Source organism: Elgaria multicarinata, chromosome 18 (genome assembly GCF_023053635.1).
Source record: "Elgaria multicarinata webbii isolate HBS135686 ecotype San Diego chromosome 18, rElgMul1.1.pri, whole genome shotgun sequence".
Lineage (NCBI taxonomy): Eukaryota > Metazoa > Chordata > Lepidosauria > Squamata > Anguidae > Elgaria > Elgaria multicarinata.
This window is the reverse complement of record NC_086188.1, coordinates 21,386,606-21,412,046: the sequence shown is the minus strand read 5'-3', so window position 1 is coordinate 21,412,046 and position 25,441 is coordinate 21,386,606. Positions and strand designations below refer to the sequence as shown.

The 25,441-nt window shown below is 42.3% G+C and overlaps 1 protein-coding gene across 3 annotated transcripts in view; it reads left to right on the top strand.

The window, feature by feature from the left end:
* The window catches only part of CABIN1 (calcineurin binding protein 1), a 190,071-nt gene that overhangs the window by 31,762 nt on the left and 132,868 nt on the right, over positions 1-25,441 (top strand). For all 3 annotated transcript variants that reach the window (XM_063143985.1, XM_063143984.1, XM_063143986.1), the window contains one exon: positions 19,872-20,001. In XM_063143985.1, coding sequence (XP_063000055.1) covers positions 19,872-20,001 — 130 coding nt within the window. The remainder of the gene's footprint in view (positions 1-19,871; positions 20,002-25,441) is intronic.

Genomic DNA, 25,441 nt, shown 5'->3' with positions numbered 1-25,441 from the left:
ATGGATGTTTTTAGACAACAAATGCGTGTCCTGGCTGATAAGGCGGCGGAGAACTCAAAAAATATTAAAGATATTGAGACAAAAGCTGATTTGAACCAGAAGAAGCAAGAGGCTTTTGAAAAATCAACAAATATTCAATTTAAAGATTATGAATTAAGCCTTGGAGGATCAATCTCGTCGATCATCGATTCGAATAAAACAGCTAAAGCAAACACAAGGAGAAGATCTATAAGAGAAATCATCTTGAATTGGTTCAAAGAGCTGATGCCTGACCTACAAATAGATGGATCGGATATAGATCGAGTTCACCGTGTGGGGGGGCAAAACTACAAAGGGACTAGAGACATTTTGGTGAAATTTGGTAATTATTATAAAAAAGAGCAAGTTATGAAAGAATTGAGATCTATGGTCCAGTTGCAGTATAAAGTGCAAATTTATAATGATCTTTCTCAGCACACATTAAACTGGAGATGCAGTATTAAACAAATAACTGAAACACTAGTGAAGAACAAAATCCTATATTCGTGGGGTTATCCTGTTTTTCTAAGATTTACACATGGAAGGGGGGAACACAGAGTAACCTCACTGGATCAAGGTAAAGAGTTGCTGAAGAGGCTGGGTCTGTATGGGGAAGCAAGTGGGACTGGAACGGGTGGGGAGGGGAATGAGGCTGGGACATCTGGGGTGTAATAGAATTGTTAATCATATTATGAGATAATTGTAGACAGAAATGTTAAACATAGAAACCTTGCCGGCCAGGCGCAGCACTGCCTCCCCCCCTCCCTTTAAAGTTAATGGCTGGAGTATTAGACTCACGGGGATGTGGGGGGGATCAGAGTGGGGGGGTGGGGAGGGGGGGAAGGTAGGAGGGAAGGGGTTGGGGTAAGGGGGTGGGGGGTAGTTGTATGGAGTTTGTGTTTTTATGTAAGTAAATTTGAGTTGCAGAGCACAAGGGATCGGAAGAGACTTCAAAAGGGTGAATATGGATAAAAAGATAAAAGTATCAACACTCAATGTTAAAGGTTTGGGGGCAGTCGTGAAAAGGAGGAGAATAGAACAAATGTTTAATAAAGAAGGATTGGATATTATAACGGTGCAAGAAACACACCAAGGCTCCGAGAATTCGAATATGATAAAATTAAAGTGGTTAGCTTATTATGAAAAGTCATTAGGAACGTCAAAAAAAAATGGAGTGGCCACTTTGATCTCAAAAAAAAGTGGGTTTATATTAGAAGAAACAAAAAAGGATGATAGTGGCAGATATCTTATGTTAAAAGGTAAAATTGAAGGAAAGGCATATACGCTAATTAATGTGTATGCCCCAAATGAGAGACATAGAGAGTTTTTTATAAAGTTATTTAAAGAAATAGAAGAATTCAAGGAGGGGTATGTTATATTAGCTGGGGACTTTAATATGGTTATGGATAATAGATGGGACAGGTCGAATCCCACTAATGTTGAAAAGAGGAATAATATAACTATATTGAATAAATTAGTAAAAGAAAATGATTATTCAGATTCTTGGTGTTTACTCAATGGCTTACTCAATTAAGCCTGGGTTTTCATATTTTTCCCCAGTTCATACATACTCCAGGATAGATTATATATTTGTCTCAAAAGATTTTGCAACGAAGATTTGTAAAATGGAAATGGGGGTAATAAAAGTAACTGATCATGCCTTGTTAAGTTTAGAATTTGCAGTCAAGAAGAACTATAAAGAGGCATATAGATGGAAGTTGAATACAAAAATACTGAAATATAATAAAGTGGTAGAGAAAATTCAGAAGGAATTGTCGGAGTCATGGGAAATTAATGAAAAGGGAGGAACAGCTGGGTCAGTCTGGGACACCATGAAGGCTGTAGTAAGAGGAATTTGTATTAGAGAGACGTGTAGCTTAAAAAGACAACAACGTGCAGAGCAGGAAAAGTTAGAGATAGAAATTAGAAATTTGGAGGAAGAATATTGGCGAGGTAAAAATAAATATAAATTAGTAGAAATACAAGCTAAGAAGAAACAATTAGAAAATTTAAGTTTAGAGGAGGTTCAAAAGAATTTAATATATATGAAAAGGGAATATTTGAAAACAGTAATAACAATTCTAGGTTGCTTGCCAGGCTCACACAAAAAGAAAAAGGGAGGAATGGGATAGAAGTATTGAAGGATAATCAAGGGAATTATTGTCATATAATGAAAGATAAAATAAAAATTTTCCAGGAATTTTATCAGGAACTATATAAGGGTAAAGAAATACAACAAGAAAAGGTGGAGGAATATATTGGAAGGTTTATAAAGAATGGAATAAAACCAGAATATAAAGAGCTAATGGAGAAGGTAATAACTCAAAGAGAAGGATGTTATTGATAATTTGAAAGTTGGTAAATCACCGGGAGCAGATGGTTTAGGACCAGAATATTATAAAGTTTTCAAAGAATTTTTAGTTCCAAAGTTATTGAAACTTTATAATATGATATTATTAGGAGAGAAGATACCTGAATCATGGGAACACTCATTGATAATTCTAATTCCAAAACCAGATAAAGACCTGACTAGTCCTGATTCTTATAGACCTATCTCGTTAATAAATCAGGATGCCAAAATTTTCTCATCTATTATGGCTAAACGGTTAAATAAATTTATATCAGAATATATAGGAGAAGATCAATGTGGATTTGTGGCAGGAAGGCAGATGCATAGTTTAGTGGGAAGAGTTTTAAATGTAATAAATGTAATAAAAAAATCAAATATCAAGGCAGGAATTATGGCATTGGATATTTTTAAGGCCTTTGATTGTGTGAGCTGGCAGGCATTAAAGATTATTGTAGATAAATTGGGATTTAGAAATAAATTTAAAAACATAATAGGACAGTTATATTCCCCAAATACAGCTGTAGTGGTGGTAAACGATGGACTCACTGAAAAGATACGACTAGCCAGAGGTACAGGACAAGGATGTCCGCTCTCGCCGGTCCTGTTTGTAATGGTTATGGAAGTATTGGCGAAGGCACTAAGGGAGGATGAAGAGTTAGAAGGAATTGGAGAGGTAAGGGAAATAAAGTTAAATATGTTTGCGGATGACACCTTATTGACCATTAAGAACCCAATAAGAAAAATAGAAAGAATTAAATATCAGTTGAGGGAATTTGAAGAAATTACAGGGTTAAGAATAAATTGGTCTAAATCAGAGATGATGTTGTTTAATTATACTAAGAAGGAAGAAAAGGAATGGGAACATAAGGGAATAGAAATGAGAGTTAAGGAGGAGATTAAATATCTGGGAATTAAAATTACAAAAAATTTAGAGAATCTTGAAAAGGAGAATTTAATGAGGTTAAAGAAAGAGGTATTAGAGAAATTGGAGAAATATAAAAGATTAAATTTATCTTGGTTTGGAAGAATAGCCTTAATAAAAATGAGGATTTTAGCTAAAATTAATTTTGTGTTTAGGATGTTACCAATAAAAATATCAAAAACTGAGATAAAAAGCTGGCAAAATATTATTAATAAATATTGTAATGGAGAAAAGAGAGCAAGAGTGAATAAAAATAATTGGTATCTAAGCCAAAAAAAAGGGTGGATTGGGTCTCCCAAATATAAAATTATACTACGCAGCAAATAGATTAAGACATATTGTAGAAGCAATTATAGGAGTAGGAGATTTATATTGGATGGAAGAAAAAACTATAAGTAATGTAGAGATGAGTTTGGACAATGTCTTCTTTAAAGATGGAGGGAGAAAGTGGGTTGGAAGTATAGATAATCCACTCCTGAGGACTCAATGGGAAATTTGGAGTAAATTTAAAGGGAAGCTGCTTCCGAGCAACTCTCCCTTAGCACCGATAATAATGTTAAAGAATTTCCCAGAGGATCTGAAGGGTAGATTATGTAAAATATTAAAAGAGAAAAGTAAAATGAAATTAAAGGATTGGTTAAGAGATATAAAAACAAGAGAAGATATGGAAAAATTGTTAAAGGAGAAAAAATTATCTTGGTTAGAATATGGGCAATTAGAACAATGGAATAAAAAGTGGATTAAAGATAATTGAGTTTGCAGAAAGATGACGAAGTTTGAAGAGTTAATAGCAAATAAGGAAAAAGGTAAAGGAGGTAGTATAGTTTTAAAAGGGTTAATGAGTGAAATATATAAAATATTGTTAGAAAAGGAGAGAACTCAGAGAAAATGGTATGGGAGTCAGATTTGAAGGTACAAATAGGGCGACAGAGATGGGAGGGACTATGGAAACAAAGAGTGTTGAGAAGTTTGTCAGTGAGAATAAAGGAGAACTATTTTAAAATTTTGTGGAGGTGGTACCTAACCCCGATTAGATTGAATAAGATAAATGATCAGCATTCAGCAAATTGTTGGAGAGGTTGTGGGGAAAAAGGAACGTATTTACATATGTGGTGGCAATGCAAATATGTACAAAGATTATGGAAGATGGTGTTTTCAGAAATTGAAGAAATAGTGGGAATGAAAATAGAACAAACACCAAAGATTGCATTGCTGTCACTATTTGAAGATATAAAGTGTGGAAAAGAAACTATAGAGCTGATATCGAGTTTGCTGGTTGCAGCACGATTGATGGTAGCCAGGAACTGGAAGATTCAAGGGGAATATTCTATTGAAGAATGGTATAAAGAAGTATGGGATATAGCCATTAACGATAAACTGACATGTAATATTAAGTGGAGAAAAGGCGTAACTAAAATGAGTTTGAAGGAATCTGGAAACAGTTCCTAATATTCGTGTTTACTAAGGGAAGTGGGAAACCGCCAGCAGAAGAAACGATAAGATTTTGGACTCAGGAATAGATCCCGAGGTGGGGGGTGCACTTTTATGTTAAGAATGATTATGTTGTAGTATGATAATGTATAGGTAATACTTATTCAACACATATGTACTCAACATTTATTCAATATGTATGTAGCAGTTGTTTGATGTTTCTTTTTTATTATTATTACTATTGTAATGTTGTATGTTAAAAAAAAAAAAAGCAAAGAAGCTTTCGAAGAAAGCAAAGAAAGCAAAGTCTCCTCCAGAACCTCAACCAAAGAAGCAGAAGAAAACATCAAAATCACGGAGACTGCTGGCTGTGCCACACTTACCAGCAATAACAGAGAGTTCAAACCTGGCTAAATGCCCGATCATTGAACTTCTCTCTACTACATCCAAAGGCGAAATAAGGGACCCTCTGTCTTGGGCAGAACCCTCCCCGCCATCTCCTGCCTCTCAACAAGGCGCTCAAATTGAGACACTACCTTATTTATTTATTTATTTATTACATTTTTATACCGCCCAATAGCCGAAGCTCTCTGGGCGGTTCACAAAAATTAAAACCTTGTTCCCTACATCCGAACGCAGCCGACATCAACGCTCTCCGTCTCAACACCAATCTAACAGAGAAGCGATACGGTCCGACAACCTCGTACCTGTACAACGAGACCAGGACCCATACTATCGTGATCGATACTCTCCTAGATCGACATCGCACCAACGCTCTCCACCACATTACAGAGAGCATTGCAGCTGCTACTACCATACATCCCGTCGTAGCCGTTCAAGATCTCCTCACGATTGGGATAGATACGCTGACTACTATTACCCATACCGAGACTACTCCCCCCACTATAGGAGGGACACATACAGAGACCCCTACATGGATACACCCCACCAACAACACTATATTCAAGATGTACAACAGGACAAACAACTGCCTCCTGTTCCACCACATTCGACCTCGTTGCTAGCCTCTTCCCAACAGCTTACCCAAGTCCCGGCTGCTACAGCATCGAGACCTCCACCTCAACCCTCTATAGAAGATTATGACTCCGACTCCTCCTTGATGTCTACATCCTTCCCATCTATGCCGTGCCCAGACGACGCAGTAGGAACCAAGGACCATCCATCCCCTTCGGAAGAGATGGGATCTTTCGCTGAACAGATCCTTCATATGGCTTACCGCATTAGGGGTCGATGCTCAGCAACAACAGGAACAAATCCAGGACACTTTTTTCGACGCCGTGTACCCGGAATCATCAACTCCAGTTGAAATTCCCTTCTCGCCTGTCCTGCTTCAAACAATTAAGCAATCCTGGACTTCCCCTTCATTGATGACCCCAACTTCACGTAAGTTGGAATCTATGTATAAAGTCCAAACGAAGGACGTAGAATTATTGATCTCCCATCCAAAGCCCAATTCGATTATCGTGGAGTCCTCCCACTCTAGATCTCAAAAAGCACACACCGCTCCGGTCGATAAAGAAGGGAGACGTTTAGACTTTATGGGGCTCCGCGCCTATTCAGCAGCAGCGCTAGGCCTTAGAGTCACCAATTATCAGGCGTTAATGTCCCGCTACCAGCTTTTCCTTTGGGATAAAATTGGGTCACTTTGCGACTATTTACCTGAAGACCAACGAGAACTCGCTCGTGCCTTTCAAGCTTAAGCTTCTCGACTATCCAAACTTCAGATTAACTCCACCCGCCACCAAACAGACTGCTATTCCAAGTTAATGACGGGCTCTATAGCTCTACGCCGCCACGCTTGGCTCCGCTCAGCCACTCTCACTCCAGAGACACGTTCTCGCATCGAAGACCTCCCCTTCGATGCTGAAGGACTCTTCAACTCTAAAACCGATGAACAGCTAGACACAGTTCAAAAAGCACGAAACACTGCAAAAAGAATGGGTTTAGCCCCCCAGCAACAGCAACACCAACCCCAGAGACCGCGCCGCTGGCTCCGTCCACAACAACAGTACCCTCAAAGGTATACTTTCGATAGGCTTCCAAAGTCTCAACCTTCTCAACAATTTCAAAGAAAGTCAACCAACCCATCACCCAAATTCCGTCCTCAGAAGAAAACTGATGCTTTTTCCAAACATCGTCTTTGACGCCATATTCCCCCAATCTCATAACTTTCAAGACCGTCTTGCCTCTTATTTCCACGCATGGGAAAACATCACTTCGGATTCATGGGTCCTAAGCATCATCCTCACAGGATACCGCATCAAATTCGAGACTCTCCCTCCCCTCGGTGTCATAAAACGTACCGACCCATCAGAAACATTGTTGCAAGAGACCCTCACTCTCCTACACAAGGGTGCAATCGAAGAAGTCCCTACCAATCACCACACCAAGGGTTTCTTTTCTCAGTACTTCACAGTGCCAAAGAGGGATGGGGGTCTCCGACCCATCTTGGACTTAAGAGGCATCGTAAGCCTATACGGCAGGGTCTTGCTATTTACTGCTTTACTCTGTACAGCACCATGTACACTGATGGTGCTATATAAATAAATCATCATCATCATCATCAACCAGTTTATTTGTCCCAAAAAATTCAAAATGATTACTCTACAATCCATTTTTTGACTATTAAGAAGACACGCATGGTTTGCCGTAATAGACCTCAAAGATGCATATTTTCACATCGCCATCGACAAATTGTACCGCCACTTCCTACGCTTTGCCATAGGAGACAATGTTTACCAATTCCGAGTCCTCCCCTTCGGCCTCTCCACAGCCCCAAGGGTTTTTACCAAGTGTATGGCAGTTGTATGTGCACATCTCCGCCTACAAGGCATCGAGATTTACCCTTATCTCGACAATTGGTTGCTTGTGGCGGATTCCAAGACCAACCTCCACAACAACATATCATACACCCTCGACTTGTTCAACAACCTGGGCCTCTGCATCAACCAAGAAAAATCTGTCCTACAGCCGACCCAAGCCATACAATTCATTGGAGCTTATCTCCACTCATCGACAGCCAGAGCATACCTTCCTCGAGATCGAGCGCTCCTTCTGACACGCAAAGCACATCACCTAATGTCGACTCAACGCTCCTCTGCTTATGCCATAAAGCAACTCTTAGGCTACATGGCTTCCACAGTTGCTGTTGTCGAATGGGCCAGGTTCCACATGAGACCTCTACAGCTGTGGTTCATACAGCACTTCGACAAAAATCGCAACGCAAAACACTATTTCCTAACCCTCCCCCCCAACATTGCTCTTTCCCTACAGTGGTGGACCATTATAAAGCACCTGCTACAGGGAATTCCATTCCAAAAAGCACCACCCTCAAGAGTCCTCACTACCGACACCTCTACCGTAGGCTGGGGAGCCCACTGTGGCCCCCTCCAAATCCACCCCGAGAATGAAAACAGCACATCAACTTCCTCGAACTTCAAGCTGTCAAAAAAGCCCTACTGGCCTTCGCGAACCACCTTTCTCACCAACATGTACAGATCCTCACGGACAATACTCTGGCACATAAACAAACAGGGAGGCACTCGCTCCCCCAAACTCGTCAACCTCACCCTTCAACTACTGCGATGGACTATCCCTCGAGGCATCCGCCTCATTGCTCTCCATATCGCAGGATCCAACAACGATCTAGCACAGTGGTTCTCAACCTTCCTAATGCCGCGACCCTTTAATACAGTTCCTCATGTTGTGGTGACCCCCAACCATAAAATTATTTTCGTTCTTCTCTACACGATCCATTGTCATGGGATGGTTTGCTAACGAAAATAATACATAACAATAGCTTTAATAATACAAAAGATGATACATGACATAGTTCAGTCAATACAGTTTCCTAAGACCATCGGAAATATGTGTTTTCCGATGGTCTTAGGCGACCCCTGTGAAAGGGTCATTCGACCCCCAAAGGGGTCCCGACCCACAGGTTGAAAACCGCTGATCTAGCAGATACCTTGAGTCGCCAATTCCATCTTCAACACGAATGGAAACTCTCAGAATCTGTGTTGACCAACCTTTTCCATATCTGGGGACGTCCTTCTATCTTTTCGCCTCCGAAGAAAACAGAGCCTGTCCAATATACTGCTCCAGAGCAGGAGTGGGCATCGACTTCATGGGAGATGCTTTTCTCCACACCTGGCAAGGAGCACTCTTTTACATAGAATCATAGAATCACAGAATAGCAGAGTTAGAAGGGGCCTACAAGCCCGTTATTCCGTGTCCTGCACTCTGGGAGGATCGAGAAGAGATCCTGCCCCCCTCTGTGTGACAACCTTTTAAGTATTTGAAGAGTGCTATCATGTCTCCCCTCAATCTTCTCTTCTCCAGGCTAAACATGCCCAGTTCTTTCAGTCTCTCTTCATAGGGCTTTGTTTCCAGACCCCTGATCATCCTGGTTGCCCTCTTCTGAACACGCTCCAGCTTGTCTGCATCCTTCTTGAATTGTGGAGCCCAGAACTGGACACAATACAATAGATGAGACCTAACCAGGGCCGAATAGAGAGGAACCAGTACCTCACATGATTTGGAAGCTATACTTCTATTAATGCAGCCCAAAATAGCATTTGCCTTTCTTGCAGCCATATCGCACTGTTGGCTCATATTCAGCTATCCTTTTTAATATTGTTAAACAACATCATTTCTGATTTGGACCAATTTATTCTTAACCCAGTAACATCCTCAAATTCTCTCAGTTGCTGTTTAATTCTCCCCATCTTTTCTATTGGATTTTTAATTGTCAGCAACGTGTCATCTGCAAACATATTCAGTTTAATTTTTTTCATACTACCTATTCCTTCAATCTCCTCATCTTCTCGTATTGCATTCGCCAATAATTCCATTACCATTACAAATAGGATCGGCGAGAGTGGACATCCTTGCCTTGTCCCTCTGGCTAGTCGTATCTTATCCGTCACACCATCATTCACTACCACTACGGCTGTATTTTGAGAGTACAACTGTTCTATTATAGCTTTAAATTTATTTCCAAATCCCATTTTATTTAAAACCATCTTTAGAGCTTGCCAGCTCAAACAGTCAAAAGCCTTGAAAATATCCAATGCCAGAATTCCCGCTTTAACCCTAGACTTATTTATCACCTGTATTACATTTAGAACCCTTCCCACTAAATTAGGCATCTGTCTACCTGCTACAAATCCACATTGATCCTCCCCTATATATTCCTCTATAAATTTATTCAACCGCCTTGCTAAAATAGTTGAAAAAATCTTAGCATTTTGGTTTATTAATGAAATAGGTCTGTATGAATCAGGGACAGTCAAATCTTTATCTGGTTTTGGTATTAAAATTATTAATGAATGTTCCCATGATTCTGGTGTTCTTTCTCCTTCCAATATGGAGTTATACAACTTCAATAATTTTGGTACTAATTTTTTTTAAAAAAACTTATAGTACCATGTGGTACTTTGTCAAAAGCTTTGCTGAAGTCAAGATATATGACGTCCACAGCATTCCCACAGTCCACAAGGGAGGTTATCCTATCAAAAAATGAGATGAAATTAGTCTGACAGGATTTGTTCCTGACAAATCCATGTTGGCTTCTAGTAATCACTGCATTGATTTCAAGGTGTTTACAGATTGACTTCTTTATAATCTGCTCCAGAATTTTCCCAGGGATGGATGTCAGACTGACTGGTCTGTAGTTCCCAGGTTCCTCCTTTTTGCCCTTTTTGAAGATAGGGACAATGTTAGCCCTCCTCCAGTCGTCCGGCACCTCACCCGTCTTCCATGATTTTGCAAAGATAATAGACAAAGGTTCTGAGAGTTCTTCTGCTAGCTCCTTCATTACTCTAGGATGCAGTTCATCGGGCCCTGGAGATTTAAACTCATTCAAGGAAATTAGGTGTTCTTTGACCATTTGTTTATCAATCTCAAACTGTAATCCTGCCCCCTCAACTTCTGCTTCACTTTTTCCAGGGGGGTCATAGACCCGCTTTTGAGAGAAGACCGAGGCAAAGTAGGAATTGAGCACTTCAGCCTTTTCTTTGTCATCTGTTATCAATTTGCCATCCTCATTAAGCAGCTGAACCACCATTTCTTTCCTCTGTCTTTTACTACTCACGTATCTGAAGAAAGCCTTTTTATTGCTTTTAGCATCCCTCGCTAATCTCAGCTCATTCACAGCTTTAGCCTTCCTGACGCCATTTCGGCACTTCTGCGCCACTTGTCTGTACTCTTCTTTTGTAGCCTGGCCTTCCTTCCACTTCCTATATGTATCCCTTTTTGTTTTCAGGTCATCTCTAAGCTTTTTGTGGAGCCACATTGGTTTCCTCTGTTGTCTTCTATCTTTTCTCCTTGTTGGAATTGTTTGTAACTGTGCCTTTAAAATTTCCTTTTTTAAATACTCCCACCCATCCTGCACTCCTTTTCTCATTAGGCTCCCTTGCCACGGGACTTTACTTATTATAGTTCTGAGTTTATTAAAATCAGCTTTCCTAAAATCCAGAGTACGTGTATGGCTACGCTCGACTTTTGGCTCCTTCATAATCAAGAATTCAAGTATGACGTGGTCACTTTCCCCCAGAGTTCCCGTAACTGCCACTTTATCCACGAAGTCATCCCTATTGGTCAATAACAAGTCAAGGATTGCCGATCCTCTAGTTCCTTCCTCCACTTTCTGTAGGAGAAAGTTATCACCCACACATGTCAGGAATTTCTTGGAAGGGCTGCTTTTGGCACTATTTGTCTCCCAACAGATATCAGGGTAATTGAAGTCCCCCATCACTACTCTACATCACACTTCCTTGAAACACTGGCAATTTGTTTCTCAAAGGTTTCGTCCTCGTCTTCTCCTTGATTGGGTGGTCGGTAGTAGACTCCGATTATCATATTCTTTTTATTCCTAGCCCCATTTATTTTAATCCAGACGCTCTCGACGGGGCTCCCAGTCTGATCCGCCTGTATTTCTGTGCAGGGATAGGTATTTTTTCACATATAGTGCAACTCCACCTCCCTTTCTATTTCTTCTGTTCTTTTTGAACAAGTTATATCCTTCAATTGCTATATTCCAGTCATGGGAGTCATCCCACCAAGTTTCAGTTATACCTATCAAGTCATATTTGCCATCTTTCCACCATTTCCACTACTCCACAAGGTAGTTGCGAAAATAATTCAGGACAACACAGACTGCATCTTAATCGCCCCTCGTTGGCCCAGACAAACCTGGTTTTCACCCCTCCTCAGAGCAGTGAAAGGAATGTCCTACCTCCTACCATTGACCTCAGCCCTACTGTCATGCAACCAGGGCCTCATTCACCACCCAGACATTCAAGCCCTCCACCTAACAGCATGGAGAATTCAACCATACAGGAACCATCACCTCCAATACACTTCTTACCACAAATAACAACCATCCTTTCTGCAGCCATAAAACCATCAACTAGACGATCACATCAGAGAAAATGGAATTATTTTTCTCAATTCGCAGGATGCAATTCCTTCCAACCAGACTCCTGCTCTATTGACCACGTTCTGGGTTTTCTACATCACCTCTATGATAAAGGCCTTAAATATTCCTCTATCAGAGTATACCTTGCCGCTCTCTCCACATTCAGAGGAGAGATTAATAACAGGACTCTTTTTTCTACTCCTATTATCAAAAGATTTATGAAAGGACTAAAAAATCTCATCCCACCCATAAAACCTATCACTCCAAGCTGGAGTCTTTCTGTGGTCCTTAACATACTTACCCCAAAACCCTTCGAGCCTCTCGCTACAGCTCCTCTCCACCTACTAACATGGAAAACAGCCTTCCTGACAGCTATAGCATCGGGGCGTCGAGCAAGTGAACTCTGCGCTCTGTGCATCGACCCCACCCTTTCATAAAGCCAAGGTAGTTCGCCGACCAGACTTAACCTTTCTTCCCAAAGTTGTCTCTGACTTCCATATCAACCAGCCTATTGTCCTACCCACCTTCTTCCCCTCCCCATCATCGGACTTGGAGAAGAGGCTTCACTGTCTAGATGTACGTCGTGCTCTAGCATTTTACAAAGTCAAGACACAACAATTCAGAAAATCCCAAAGACTCTTTATTTGTTATGGGGGACAACAAAAAGGACAAAATGTATCTTCTCAGCGCTTTTCGGGTTGGATAACGCATACTATTAAACTTGCGTACCAACTCTCCAAACTTGACCTTCCACATGGAGTCAGAGCACACTCAACTCGAAGTTTAGCCACGTCCACAGCATTCGCCAAGGGAATCCCTCTAATCGACATCTGCAAGGCTGCCACGTGGTCACGACCACTGACATTCGCCAGACACTAAAATGTTGATATCAGGTCTCGCAATGATTCTTCCTTCAGCAGAGCAGTCCTCTCGGCAGTTCTACAGTGACACCGACCCACCACCGGTAAGTCATTAGCTTGGTACTTGTCCATAGTGTGATGCACAGAGACCACGAAGAAGAACAGGTTGCTTACCTGTAACCATGGTTCTTCGAGTGGTCATCTGTGCAGTCACACAACCCTCCCACAGTCCCCTCTTTGGTGTCCCTGATACAGAAGAGGCCTGTCTTCCTCTCGGTTCACAACTCCTGTCGCAAAGCAACTGAGGGGAAGGTGGGAACGCGCGGTACATGCGCAGTGGATGGTGGGGGAGGGGTTCCCGCCTAAATAACGTTTTTCTCAGCTACAAACCTTTCCGAGGCAGAGGCTCGGCGCACGCATAGAGCCCATAGTGTGACTGCACAGATGACCACTCAAAGAACCATGGTTACAGGTAAGCAACCTGTTCTTTTTCCTGATGTCCAGCTGGAATCTGGCTTCCTTTAACTTGAGTCCATTATTCCGTGTCCTGCACTCTGGGAGGATGGAGAAGAGTTCCTGGTCCTCCTCTGTGTGACAGCCTTATAAATATTTGAAGAGTGCTATCATGTCTCCCCTCAATCTTCTCTTCTCCAGGCTAAACAGGCCCAGTTCTTTCAGTCTCTCTTCATAGGCCTTTGTTTCCAGACCCCTGATCATCCTGGTTGCCCTCCTCTAAACACGCTCCAGCTTGTCTGCGTTCTTGAATTGTGGAGCCCAGAACTGGACGCAATACTCTAGATGAGACCTAACCAGGGCCGAATAGAGAGGAACCAGTACCTCACGTGATTTGGAAGCTATACTTCTATTAATGCAGCCCAAAATAGCATTTGCCTTTCTTGCAGCCATATCACACTGTTGGCTCATATTCAGCTTGTGATCTACAACAATTCCAAGATCCTTCTCGTTTGTAGTATTGCTGAGCCAAGTATCCCCCATCTTGTAACTGTGCATTTGGTTTCTATTTTCTAGATGTAGAACTTGGCATTTATCCCTATTAAATTTCATTCTGTTGTTTTCAGCCCAGCGCTCCAGCCTATCAAGATCACTTTGAAGTTTGTTTCTGTCTTCCAGGGTATTAGCTATCCCACCCAATTTGGTGTCATCTGCAAATTTGATCAGCATTCCCTGCACCTCCTCGTCCAAATTATTAATAAAAATGTTGAAGAGCACTGGGCCCAGGACTGAGCCCTTCGGTACCCCACTCGTTGCCTCTCCCCAGTTTGAGAAGGTTCCATTGATAAGTACTCTATGAGTCCGATTCTGTAGCCAACTGTGAATCCACCTAATAGTTGTTCCATCTAGCCCACTTTTAGCTAGTTTGTTAATCAGAATATCATGGGGCACTTTGTCAAAAGCTTTGCTGAAGTCAAGATATATAACGTCCACAGCATTCCCACAGTCCACAAGGGAGGTTACCCGATCAAAAAATGAGATCAAATTAGTCTGACAGGATTTGTTCCTGACAAATCTAGGCTGGCTTCTAGTAATCACTGCATTGATTTCAAGGTGTTTACAGATTGACTTCTTTATAATCTGCTCCAGAATTTTCCCAGGGATGGATGTCAGACTGACTGATCTGTAGTTCCCAGGTTCCTCCTTTTTGAAGATTGGGACAACGTTAGACCTCCTCCAGTCGTCCGGCACCTCACCCGTCTTCCATGATTTTGCAAAGATAATAGACAAAAGTTCTGAGAGTTGTTCTGCTAGCTCCTTCATTACTCTAGGATGCAGTTCATTGGGCCTTGGAGATTTGAACTCATTCAAGGAAATTAGGTGTTCTTTGACCATTTGTTTATCAATCTCAAACTGTAATCCTGCCCCCTCAACTTCTGCTTCACTTTTTCCAGGGGGGTCATAGACCCGCTTTTGGGAGAAGACTGAGGCAAAGTAGGAATTGAGCACTTCAGCCTTTTCTTTGTCATCTGTTATCAATTTGCCATTCTCATTAAGCAGTTGAACCACCATTTCTTTCCTCTGTCTTTTACTACTCACATATCTGAAGAAAGCCTTTTTATTGCTTTTAGCATCCCTCACTAATCTCAGCTCATTCTGAGCTTTAGCCTTCCTGACGCCATTTCGGCACTTCTGCGCCAATTGTCTGTACTCTTCTTTTGTAGCCTGGCCTTCCACTTCCTATATGTATCCTTTTTTGTTTTCAGGTCATCTCTAAGCTTTTTGTGGAGCCACATTGGTTTCGTCTGTTGTCTTCTGTCTTTTCTCCTTGTTGGAATTGTTTGTAACTTTTTTAAATACTTCCTTTTTTAAATACTTCCACCCATCCTTCACTCCTTTTCTCATTAGGCTCACTTGCCACGGGACCTTACTTATCATAGTTCTGAGTTTATTAAAATCAACTTTCCTAAAATCCAGAGTACTTGTATGGCTACACTCAACTTTTGTCTCCTTCATAATCAAGAATTCAAGTATGATGTGGTCACTTTCCCCAAGAGTTCCCGTAACTGCCACTTTATCCCTATTGGTCAGTATCAAGTCAAGGATTGCCGATCCTCTAGTTCCTTCCACCACTTTCTGTAGGAGAAAGTTATCACCGACACATGTCAGGAATTTCTTGGAAGGGCCGCTTTTGGCAGTATTTGTCTCCCAACAGATATCAGGGTAATTGAAGTCCCCCATCACTACTACATCACACTTCCTTGAAACACTGGCAATTTGTTTCTCAAAAGTTTCGTCCTCGTCCTCTCCTTGATTGGGTGGTCGGTAGTAGGCTCCGAGTATCATGTTCTTTTTATTCCTTGCCCCATTTATTTTAATCCAGATGCTCTCGATGGGGCTCCCAATCTGATCCGCCTGTATTTCTGTGCAGGGATAGGTGTTTTTAACATATAGTGCAACTCCACCTCCCCTTCTATTTCTTTTGTTCTTTTTGAACAAGTTATATCCTTCAATTGCTATATTCCAGTTATGGGAGTCATCCCACCAAGTTTCAGTTATACCTATCAAGTCATATTTGCCTTCATGTAATAAGAGTTGAAGTTCATTCTGTTTGTTTCCCATGCTCTGGGCATTAGTATATAGACATCGAAGACCATGTGTTTTATAGTCTGGCTTTGTTGTGGACACTATTTTGGGGCACTATTGGAGCTGTTCTCTGTACTGTGGTGCCTTGGCCTCCATCCATTGTTGCCTCGAGGTTTACGTCTCCCACCCCCATAAGATTCAGTTTAAAGCCCTCCTGATCAGGTTCTTCATGCTGTGGCCGAACACATTCTTTCCAGCCCTTGTGAGGTGCAACCATCCCTTGCCAGCAGTCCATGTTCCAAGTAGCGTAGCCCGTGGTCCCAGAATCCAAAACTCTCACGTCGGCACCACCTTTGTAGCCAGTCGTTCATCCGGAGTATTTTTCTTTCCCTTTCTAATCCTCTTTCAAGAACCAGGAGGATGGATGAGAAAACTACCTGGGCCCCAAAGTTCTTCAGTTTCCTTCCCAGAGCTTCAAAGTCTGAAATGATTACTTCATAGGTCTGCTTGGCGACATCATTTGTTCCCACATGGATGAGAAGAAAGGGGTATGTGTCCGTGGGCTTTATGAGTTTCGGTAACCCTTCAGTCACATCTCTAATCTGTACTCCAGGGAGACAGCACACCTGGCGAGTCCATGGTTCTTCACAACATACTTGGGTTTCAATCCCACGCAGCAGGGAGTCTCCCACAATGACTACTCTTCTCTTCTTCTTGCTTGTCCTACCTTCTGCCTCTTGTTCACTGTTGCATGGTGTCTCCTGTTCTTCTTCCTCTGCAAACTGTCCTTCAGTCTCATCCTCCAGTAGCTGAAAGCGGTTGCTTAACTCTAATGGTTCCACCGGCGCAGAATGCCTTCTAGTTCTTCTGCTCCTAACTGTCACTCTTTTCCAGAGAGTTTCCTCTTCATTGGCTTTCCTCCCCTCAGCATACTCCACTTCTGCTTCAGCTGGGTGATGGTCATCAATCTCATGTGCTTGTTGTTGCTTTTGCAGTTCCACCGTTCGGTCTAAGAACTCCTTGTCTTCTCTTATTCTTTGGAGGGTGGACATGCGCTGCTCAAGTCCTCTCACTTTTTCTTCCAAAAGTGCCACCAGCTTGCACTTGTTGCAGGTCTATGCCATGTTGAGCTCAGGCAGAAACACGAACATTGCACACCCCTTGCAGGTCACTACTTCTAGGGACTCCTTTCCATCCATATTGTTGATTTCTGCTTTGTTTTTTTCCTTTCTGATTATAGTGGAATTGCCTTTGCTTTGTCCTGTCCTCTCTGAAGGTACACAACTATATGAGTATGTCTTAAGGGAAAATAAGATTTTTTGGTTGGGTTTTTTGTGTGTGTGTGTGTGTGCGTGTGTGTTTTTGGGGGGGTTCTCTTTATGTTTTTCTTTGTTCCCCCCTCTTTTTTCTTTCTTTCTTAGAGGCCTCCCCCTTGACCTCCCCTGCCGAACTCCCCCTGTCAAACTCCTGTTTGCTCGCTCTCTGTTTGCTCGCTTTCTCGGAACTGGCTTACTTTTCTAGCTTCTACTTCAACTGGGCCAGCTGCTCTTCCCTGCTTCTGCTCAGCTCCAAGTCAGGAAACAGAATGAGGTCACTGGGAGGCCAACAGCAATCAGGCCGCTGATTGCTGAGAACAATCAGCAATCGGGCCACACTCCCTTCAGGCCCTGCAGCAACTCTCCACATCCACCCCTTCCCTTCTTCACTCAGCACTCAGGAGCACATGGCAAGCACATGGCCTCATAGAATTGGCAGCCTCCTGGATTTCCTTGAGGCTTCTCTTCTCCCCCTTACCTTGGTCTCCTCTTCCCCTACACTCCCCCTGTCAAACTTCTGTTTGCTCTTCCTGTTAGCTCGCTCTCTGGGAACTGGCTTACTTTTCTAGCTTCTACTTCAGCTGGGCCAGCTGCTCTTCCCTGCTTCTGCTCAGCTCCAACTCAGCTCCAGGTGTATATGTTGAGTGAGTAAAATACCGCCCTCAGACGGCCGCAATCTCTGCCTCCTTTGCTTAGGAGAAGGACATAAAGTGGAGGCTTGCGCTGCTTGCCAAGCATTCTCAAAACAAACTCGGAAACATCGAGCCAACAAGCTACGCGCAGAATTGTGGAACGGCACTAAAGGCGGTGGATGCACCATCTATTACGGCAATGCCACCTGCACCCGCTGCGCAGGCAATATTGCCTCCTTTAAGTCCTGTTTCCCCTGCGAGGTCACTGTCGTACTTTTGAGGGGAGGCAAATGATGAGGCTTGCTAAGTAATCCACAAAGCTTTTATTAAGCAATAAACGTCTCTTCTACCTGAATAGAGTCTAACCTCTTAGAAATATCCCCATAGGCAAAACTATGCAAACTAAGCAAGACAATTGTCTGTTCAAGAAGAATAAGAAGCTACTTCTCAAATGCCCATAACTTCAGAGCCCCTGGTGCGGTGGTAGGTTCTGGCGTAATCTCTCCCTAGCGTCACCTTCTGCCAAAACAGGGGCAGTAGGGTTAGACATGACAGTCACTATGGAGGAATCTATACCACTGACCCCAGGAAGGACACTAGTGACATTGCTAGCAAAAAGGTTGTCCAAAAAGGCGAGACAGCCGAAGACAACGGACACACAGAAAAAGAAAAAGTGATCTGGACATATAGAGGAGAGGCCTGTTAAGGCCCAAAAATCTCGACCGATCGCTACGCCATTGAACTTCAACCCCTTTTGACATTGACAACAATAACTCCCATACCAGTACAGGCTTCGATACCGAGGGCTGATCCCATAGCTGTCACCTTGACATCGAAAGGTGAAATCCGGGATTCATCACCTATACAACATAGGGATCGTAGCCCTTTGGCTACCAGATCGAACAGAGACTCACCCCGATCTTCAAGGATACCATTGCAAGAGGTGATCCATAGAAGAGATACACACAATCCAATAGGTGGATTCACACTTGGCTACAGAGTAGGACTCAAAGAGTGCTTATCAATGGTACTTTCTCAAACTTGGGGGAGGTAACGAGTGGGGTACCGCAGCGCTCAGTCCTGGCCCAGCACTCTTCAACATTTTTATTAATGATTTGGATGAAGAGGTGTAGGGAACGTTGATCAAAATTGCAGATGACCCCATTATCAGTCTCTCGCTCACCTTTTGTAAATGTGTAGAAAGTTTTGATGAGACTAATATAAGATCAATTTATCTTATTTAAAATAAGAAACAGCTGCCTTTTTCCATGGAGAATGTTCAATCTTTAGAAATGCATTGCTTCATAACAATGGTTGGATAAAAAGCAATGCAAATCTGAAACCAATGCTGGAAATCACTTATTTTCAGGTGACTATCTCTAGGTACATTTGATCCTCAGGCATGCTAACATTAGTATGAACAGTTTTCATTGCTTTCATGTTTCTCTTTAAAATCTAAATAACATAAAGGAAATGTATGGTATTGATGTGTCCTGTTTGAAAATGTTTACAGGTATTTCAGTAAAAATAATTGTTAAGTAAAGCTTTAAACTGTGCTTGAATATAACATTTAAACCACACTCTGTGCTTTATTGAATTTCCCCCCCCTCATCAGATGTTTTGGTTCAACTACTTTTATCTATTGGAAACACTTTTGAAATATTTATACAGGATTAATATAGCATACTCTTTAGCTTTGTTTACTAAAAATAAGTCAAACATGCCAAACAGAAAATCCACATCACTGTTTTTACAGAACATGGATTGCAATAAAATGGCTGACTTTGTGCTGTAATTTATATGAAGAACAAGTTGCACATGAATTCACAGGTGGTTTCTGACTTCTGTTTTTGTTGCTACAGCATGCTTGTATTTTATCTGCAAAGCACTGGAGAGAGACTGCCAGTACAGCAAAGGCCTTGTTATTAAGGAGAAGATCTTTGAGGAGCAGCCATGCCTCAGGAAGGACTCATTAAGGATGTTCCTGAAAGGGTGAATTTCTTCTTCACTTTTTTGCATCTTCACTTTTTGCATCCATTTCTTGATTCTGAAATTCCTCTAGGCAACCTTTCTCAACATTCCAGATAGTGATGTGATGAAAATTTGCCTGGGCCCACGAGGGCAACACCCAGTGGATTTTTGCCCCAATGCTGGATCAAAGGAAAAGGGTACACATCTGGCAGAGCACAGTTCCCCTCTGACCTGTGTCCTTTGTCATTTCCCCCCACTGCATTCATGGCGGCCACCATTAACACAGCAAGGGGAAATATGCAATTTCCCCAGCCTTGAGGAAATTGAGTTCCCCACCCCCCTAATAGGGGCCTTAAAGGCCCTATTCACGGGACCTTTAAGGTCCCCATTGGCAGGGCATGGGGAGAAACACGATTTCCCCAAGGCTGGAGAAATTCCATATTTCCCCCTGCTGCCATTAATGGTGGCTGCCGGAGAAATGGCAAAGGGTGCAGGTCAGAGCAGGGGAATTGCACACTTTCTGGAGGCCTCAGAAAGCACGCTTTGCCTCCTTCCCTCATGCGCCAATCCAAGGTTTTAAGAGGGCCTTTAAGGCCATGGGGCAGAGGCAAAGTGTGCTTTCTGGGGCCTCTGAAAAGTGTGCAATTCCCCTGGCCCTGATAATAGCCCCGTGAGTTCTCTATCCCCTACTTCCAGATGTGTTGGACTGTAATTCCCATGGCCTCCTTGGCTGGGAATGATGGAACTGCAGGACAACATTGCTGAAGAGCACCAGGCTGCTGAAAGTTGCTCTAGATCAGGGCCCTCAACATTTTTGGACCCATGGGCATATTTGGGAATTTAAGAAACTGCTGCACACTCCACCATAAAATGGCTGCTATGGAGGAATGTGGGTAGTCACATGATGGTTTCCATGGGTGCTTAGCTAGTCAAAAGATAAGTTCAATCAAGAACTTGAGTTCAAGCAGAGAAGGGGTCTGAACTCCAAAGCCAATGTACATATTTGACCCCACAGCAGCACAACAAAATAGCAATTTAAGGTTGCAATCCAAAGCATGTTTGTATGGAACTCAATAGGGATTACTTCAGAGTAAGCCTACATAGGACCCTCTGCTCATCCGATCTACTCACATGCACACCTCTTTCCTCAACCCAAAAGCAAAATGTCCCCAGCTCCAAATGGAAAGAAAAAGTTTTTCTGACCTCACCGCCCCAGGCTCAAGCAACCGGCACTCCTGTCTCCTCTGCCATCAGAGCTGCTGCCCGGGAAAGTGCTGTGTGTGTGAAGAATAAGAGAAGGAGCTGGGAAGGGAAATAGCAAGGCTTTGAGGAGGAAGAAATAGTGGGAGAGGGATGAGAGGAAGAGAGCAAGGCTAAGGACTGGAAGGGAGGGGAGTAGCAAGAGGAAGAGTGAGGCTAGAGGCTAGGAGGGGGAGAAACGGAGATAAAAGGTGTGGGGAGAAGGAACAGCAAGGCTGAGAGTGGAAAGAAGCAACGGTGAGTGGGAGCAAGGGCTAAGGGTTAGGACGGGAGAGGAAGAAAGCTGCTCTGGACTGGGAAGGGAGAGATCTGGCAAGGAGAGGGGCTGGTTGAAGAGGAATAGGCGAGGCTAGAGGCTGGGAGTGGGGAGCGAGAGTGCAAAGAGCAGTGGTCTGCGTGTGTGGAAGAAGATTGGGTGGGCCAAGAAGCATCTCTTCCCTTTTCTTCCTGCTCGCTGAACAGCAGATGAGCAGCAAGTTCAGGAACATGAAGGAGATCCTGGCGCCCTTTCATTTTCAAGGTTTTTAGTGGAAATACATTTTCGATGGCAGCAGGTAGTGGAGAACTTCATGTGCATCATTGTAAGGCCCTGTGAGCACCATGTTGGGGACTGTTAGAACTCTAAAGGGTTAATGTTTTCTTAAGGCATGTGAAACAAAATAATGTGATATCTTTTCATAGTTGTTAGTTTGGCCTTCTCTTTTATCAGTTGCATCAGCAAAAATTTATGCTTTGTTTATGTGGCTTAAGTTTGATATAAAATAAGAGAAAAAGAGAGAGTCTCCAGACTTCCATTTTTAAGGAAGCTGTTCTGCTGGATCTAGTCTGCAACAGACACCCATGTTCTAGAATTACACATTGGATTTGCTGCATAGGGGAGGTTGAAGAAGGCCTTTGTGGGTCTGTATTTATATCTGCTTTCAAGAACCTTTTTCTTGTCTTGCATATTTTGCTTTATAGACAAATTCAATCTTTGCTCAATGTCACATGTTAATGTTCTTTTGTCCCATTTATTACTTAATAACTTCATGAAGCTGCTGGGAGAGGTCATCGTGAGCTTTGAAATGATGCTGATGATACTCAATATTTCTCCTTGTCATCTAATACCATGGAAGCAGTTCATAGGATCGTAGAATTGGAAGGGACCTCAGAGATCTTCTAGGCACTGCAATGCAGGGTGCAGCTACAGTATTCCTGATAGAGGGATATCTAACCTCTGCTTAAATATCTCCAGCGAAGGAGAACCCACCATCTCCCAAGGCAATATGTTAGCCAAACAGCCCTCACTGTTGAACTTCCTCTTATTGTTTAGCCCAAATCTGCTTTCCTGCCATTTCTACCCATTGGTTTTAGTTCTGCCCTCAGGAGCAACAGAGCACAATTCCACTCCATCATCTGCATGACAGCCTTTCTTAACTTTGTTTTCTCCAATCTAAGCATACCCAGCTTTTTCAACAGTTCCTGATAACACTTGGTTTCAAGACTCCTCATTATCCTGGTTACTCGTCTCTGGATGTGTCCTCCTTAAAATGGGGTGCCAGTAAATGGACGCAGTACTTCAAATGTGGCCTGACTAATGCAGAATAGAGCAGACCTACTACTTCCTGGACAACATGCTTCTGTTAATGCATCCCAAGATTGCATTAGCTTTCTTAGCTGCTTCATTGCAATGCTGGCTCATATTCAGCTTGTGATCCACTAAGACACCTTGGTCCTTTTCACATGTACTGCTGCCAAGCCAGGTCTCCCCCATCCTGTACTTGTGTCTTTGATTTTTTGCATCTAAATGCAAGCTCTTTCAGTTCTTTCCTGTCTTCTGGAGGCACTGCCCCTCCTTCCTTGTACTTGCTTTCTATGGCATGTGCTGGTTGTAAGTGTGTGTAGAAATTTATTTTTAGTCTTTCAGACAGCTTTTGGGCAGAACCCTGGCCACTTTAGTGTAACCTTGTATTGCTAGTCAATGGTCCTTGTCTTCTCTTCCCCTGGGACTGTTGTGGCCTGGTCTTCCAGAAAAATTGGTTGATGTCCAAGTGCCAACAAAAAGTGAAAACTCCACAAGAATTGCCAGAAAATCCAAAAGGCAGAAAAAAGAATGTTTAATTCAATAAAATAACTCTGATGCGTTTTGGACCGTCAGGTCCTTCTTCATGGTAATCTAAAAAGACATGTCCACCACTGTATATCACATAAAACATAAGTGTGCATCATCATATAAAATTGTAATTTTTAAAAAGTTTAACACATGGATAAGATGCTCAAAAGCATACAAACTATGTACAAGGATTCACATATCTGGAATGGAATGTTAGAATGTAACATAATAAAGTTATAAATTTATTAAATTTTATTTATATTTTATTTTATTTATTTGTTACATTTTTATACCGCCCAATAGCCGAAGCTCTCTGGGCGGTTCACAAAAATTAAAACCATAATAAAACAACCAACAGGTTAAAAACACAAATACAAAATACAGTATAAAAAGCACAACCAGGATAAAACCATGCAGCAAAATTGATATAAGATTAAAATACAGAGTTAGAATAGTAAAATTTAAATTTGTTAAAATTAAGTATTAAAATACTAAGAGAATAAAAAGGTCTTCAGCTGGCGATGAAAAGAGTACAGTGTAGGCGCGAGGTGGACCTCTCTGGGAAGCTCATTCCACAGCTGGGGTGCCACAGCGGAGAAAGCACAGAAAGGGTAACAGATTGAGTGTCTCAAAGCATACAAGCTTGTATACTTCAAGCCTCTTATTCTTTGAGTTACCCTTTTATAAATGTTTAATTTTATACGATGGTGCGTATCTATATGATTTATGTGCTATACAATGGTGGACATGTGAGTGCATAAACTTCATATATTGTCTTTTTTAGATTACCCTGAAAAAAAGGCCTGAGGGTCCGAAACATGTCGGAATTCTTTTATTGCATTGAACATTCTTTTTACTGCCCCTTTGCCCTGGGCTTTTCTGGCAATTGATATCCAAGTAGTCAGGAACTGTTGTATCTGTGGGTCCGCATCTGTTTCCTAAAGGGAAGACAAGAAGATGTGTTTATTTCATGTCTGTTGGATACCACAACATCTTTTTAATAAGAGTTTGTCTAAGTTGGCTAATAGCTGAAGGCGTAACACAGCCAATTCTTCTTTTAAGCATATGTTTGTGCAATCCCCAGTAGTCGCTCCTTTTGGGGAGGAGGTCATTATATGGGTAGGTTTTGTTTTGGAAGACTCCTCAGTATTTACCGACATACATGATCTTTTAAATTATCTTCCAGCTTCCTGGAAGTTCATGCATGGTTAAGCACAAATGGAGTCTCAGCACCTTTCTGACAGGTAAAAGCACTGAAGGATAAACGCTCATCTCCTTTCATGCAATAGATTGAAGACCTTGCATTGCTTTCAACATTTGAATGCTTTGCATTTTAAAAGCCACCTGCAAATTGATATGTATCTGGATGCTTATTTGGCACAGTGACTTTGTACAAGGACTAGCTGCTGTGCCTCGCCCAGGTCTAGAGACAAACTGCCATAAGCCCCTTTCCTCTCCGCAGTCTTGCCACCCTCCTCTCCCATGACTCTTTCCTTCCCTCTCACCCATACGCCTTAGAGCCAATCTGCCAAGCCCCCAGAATCATAGTCCAGGACGTTTGGGTCCGGAGCCTGGGCTTCCATGCACTGTAGCCCTTGGTTTAAACACAGTGGGCCTTTGAGTTCTTTCAAACCTTGTTTGTGAAAGTCATTTTGTTTTCTGCCTTGTATTCTTAGTTAGGACAAAGTACCTTATATTCTTGATTCGTTTCATTCTGGAATTCATACTGACAGTGCCTCTTACCAATCTGCAAATTCCCAAAGTAATCATTTTATGTATTTCTGATGCCTTCATATTTGGAAGAAAAGTGTGCAAGTGTGTGCACGCACACACCTCATTGGGACATATCTACAAAGACATGCTATGACTCTACTTTAAAAGGTCACTTAGATATGTGTATCTGTTTGGGGAGGACATTTGTTAATGAGGGTGTTATTTCTTTTCCTTCCATTGGGCTTTTGCAGAGGCAACAGTGATGAACTGCTGTTGTTTTCTGCAAAAGCCCAACATGCGGAAGAGAACCCCCCCTTCCTCCACATGCTCACTGTATGTAGAGGAAGGGACTGGTGTAACTTTTGTTCCACATCCCAGCAGGCTTCTGCTGGATGT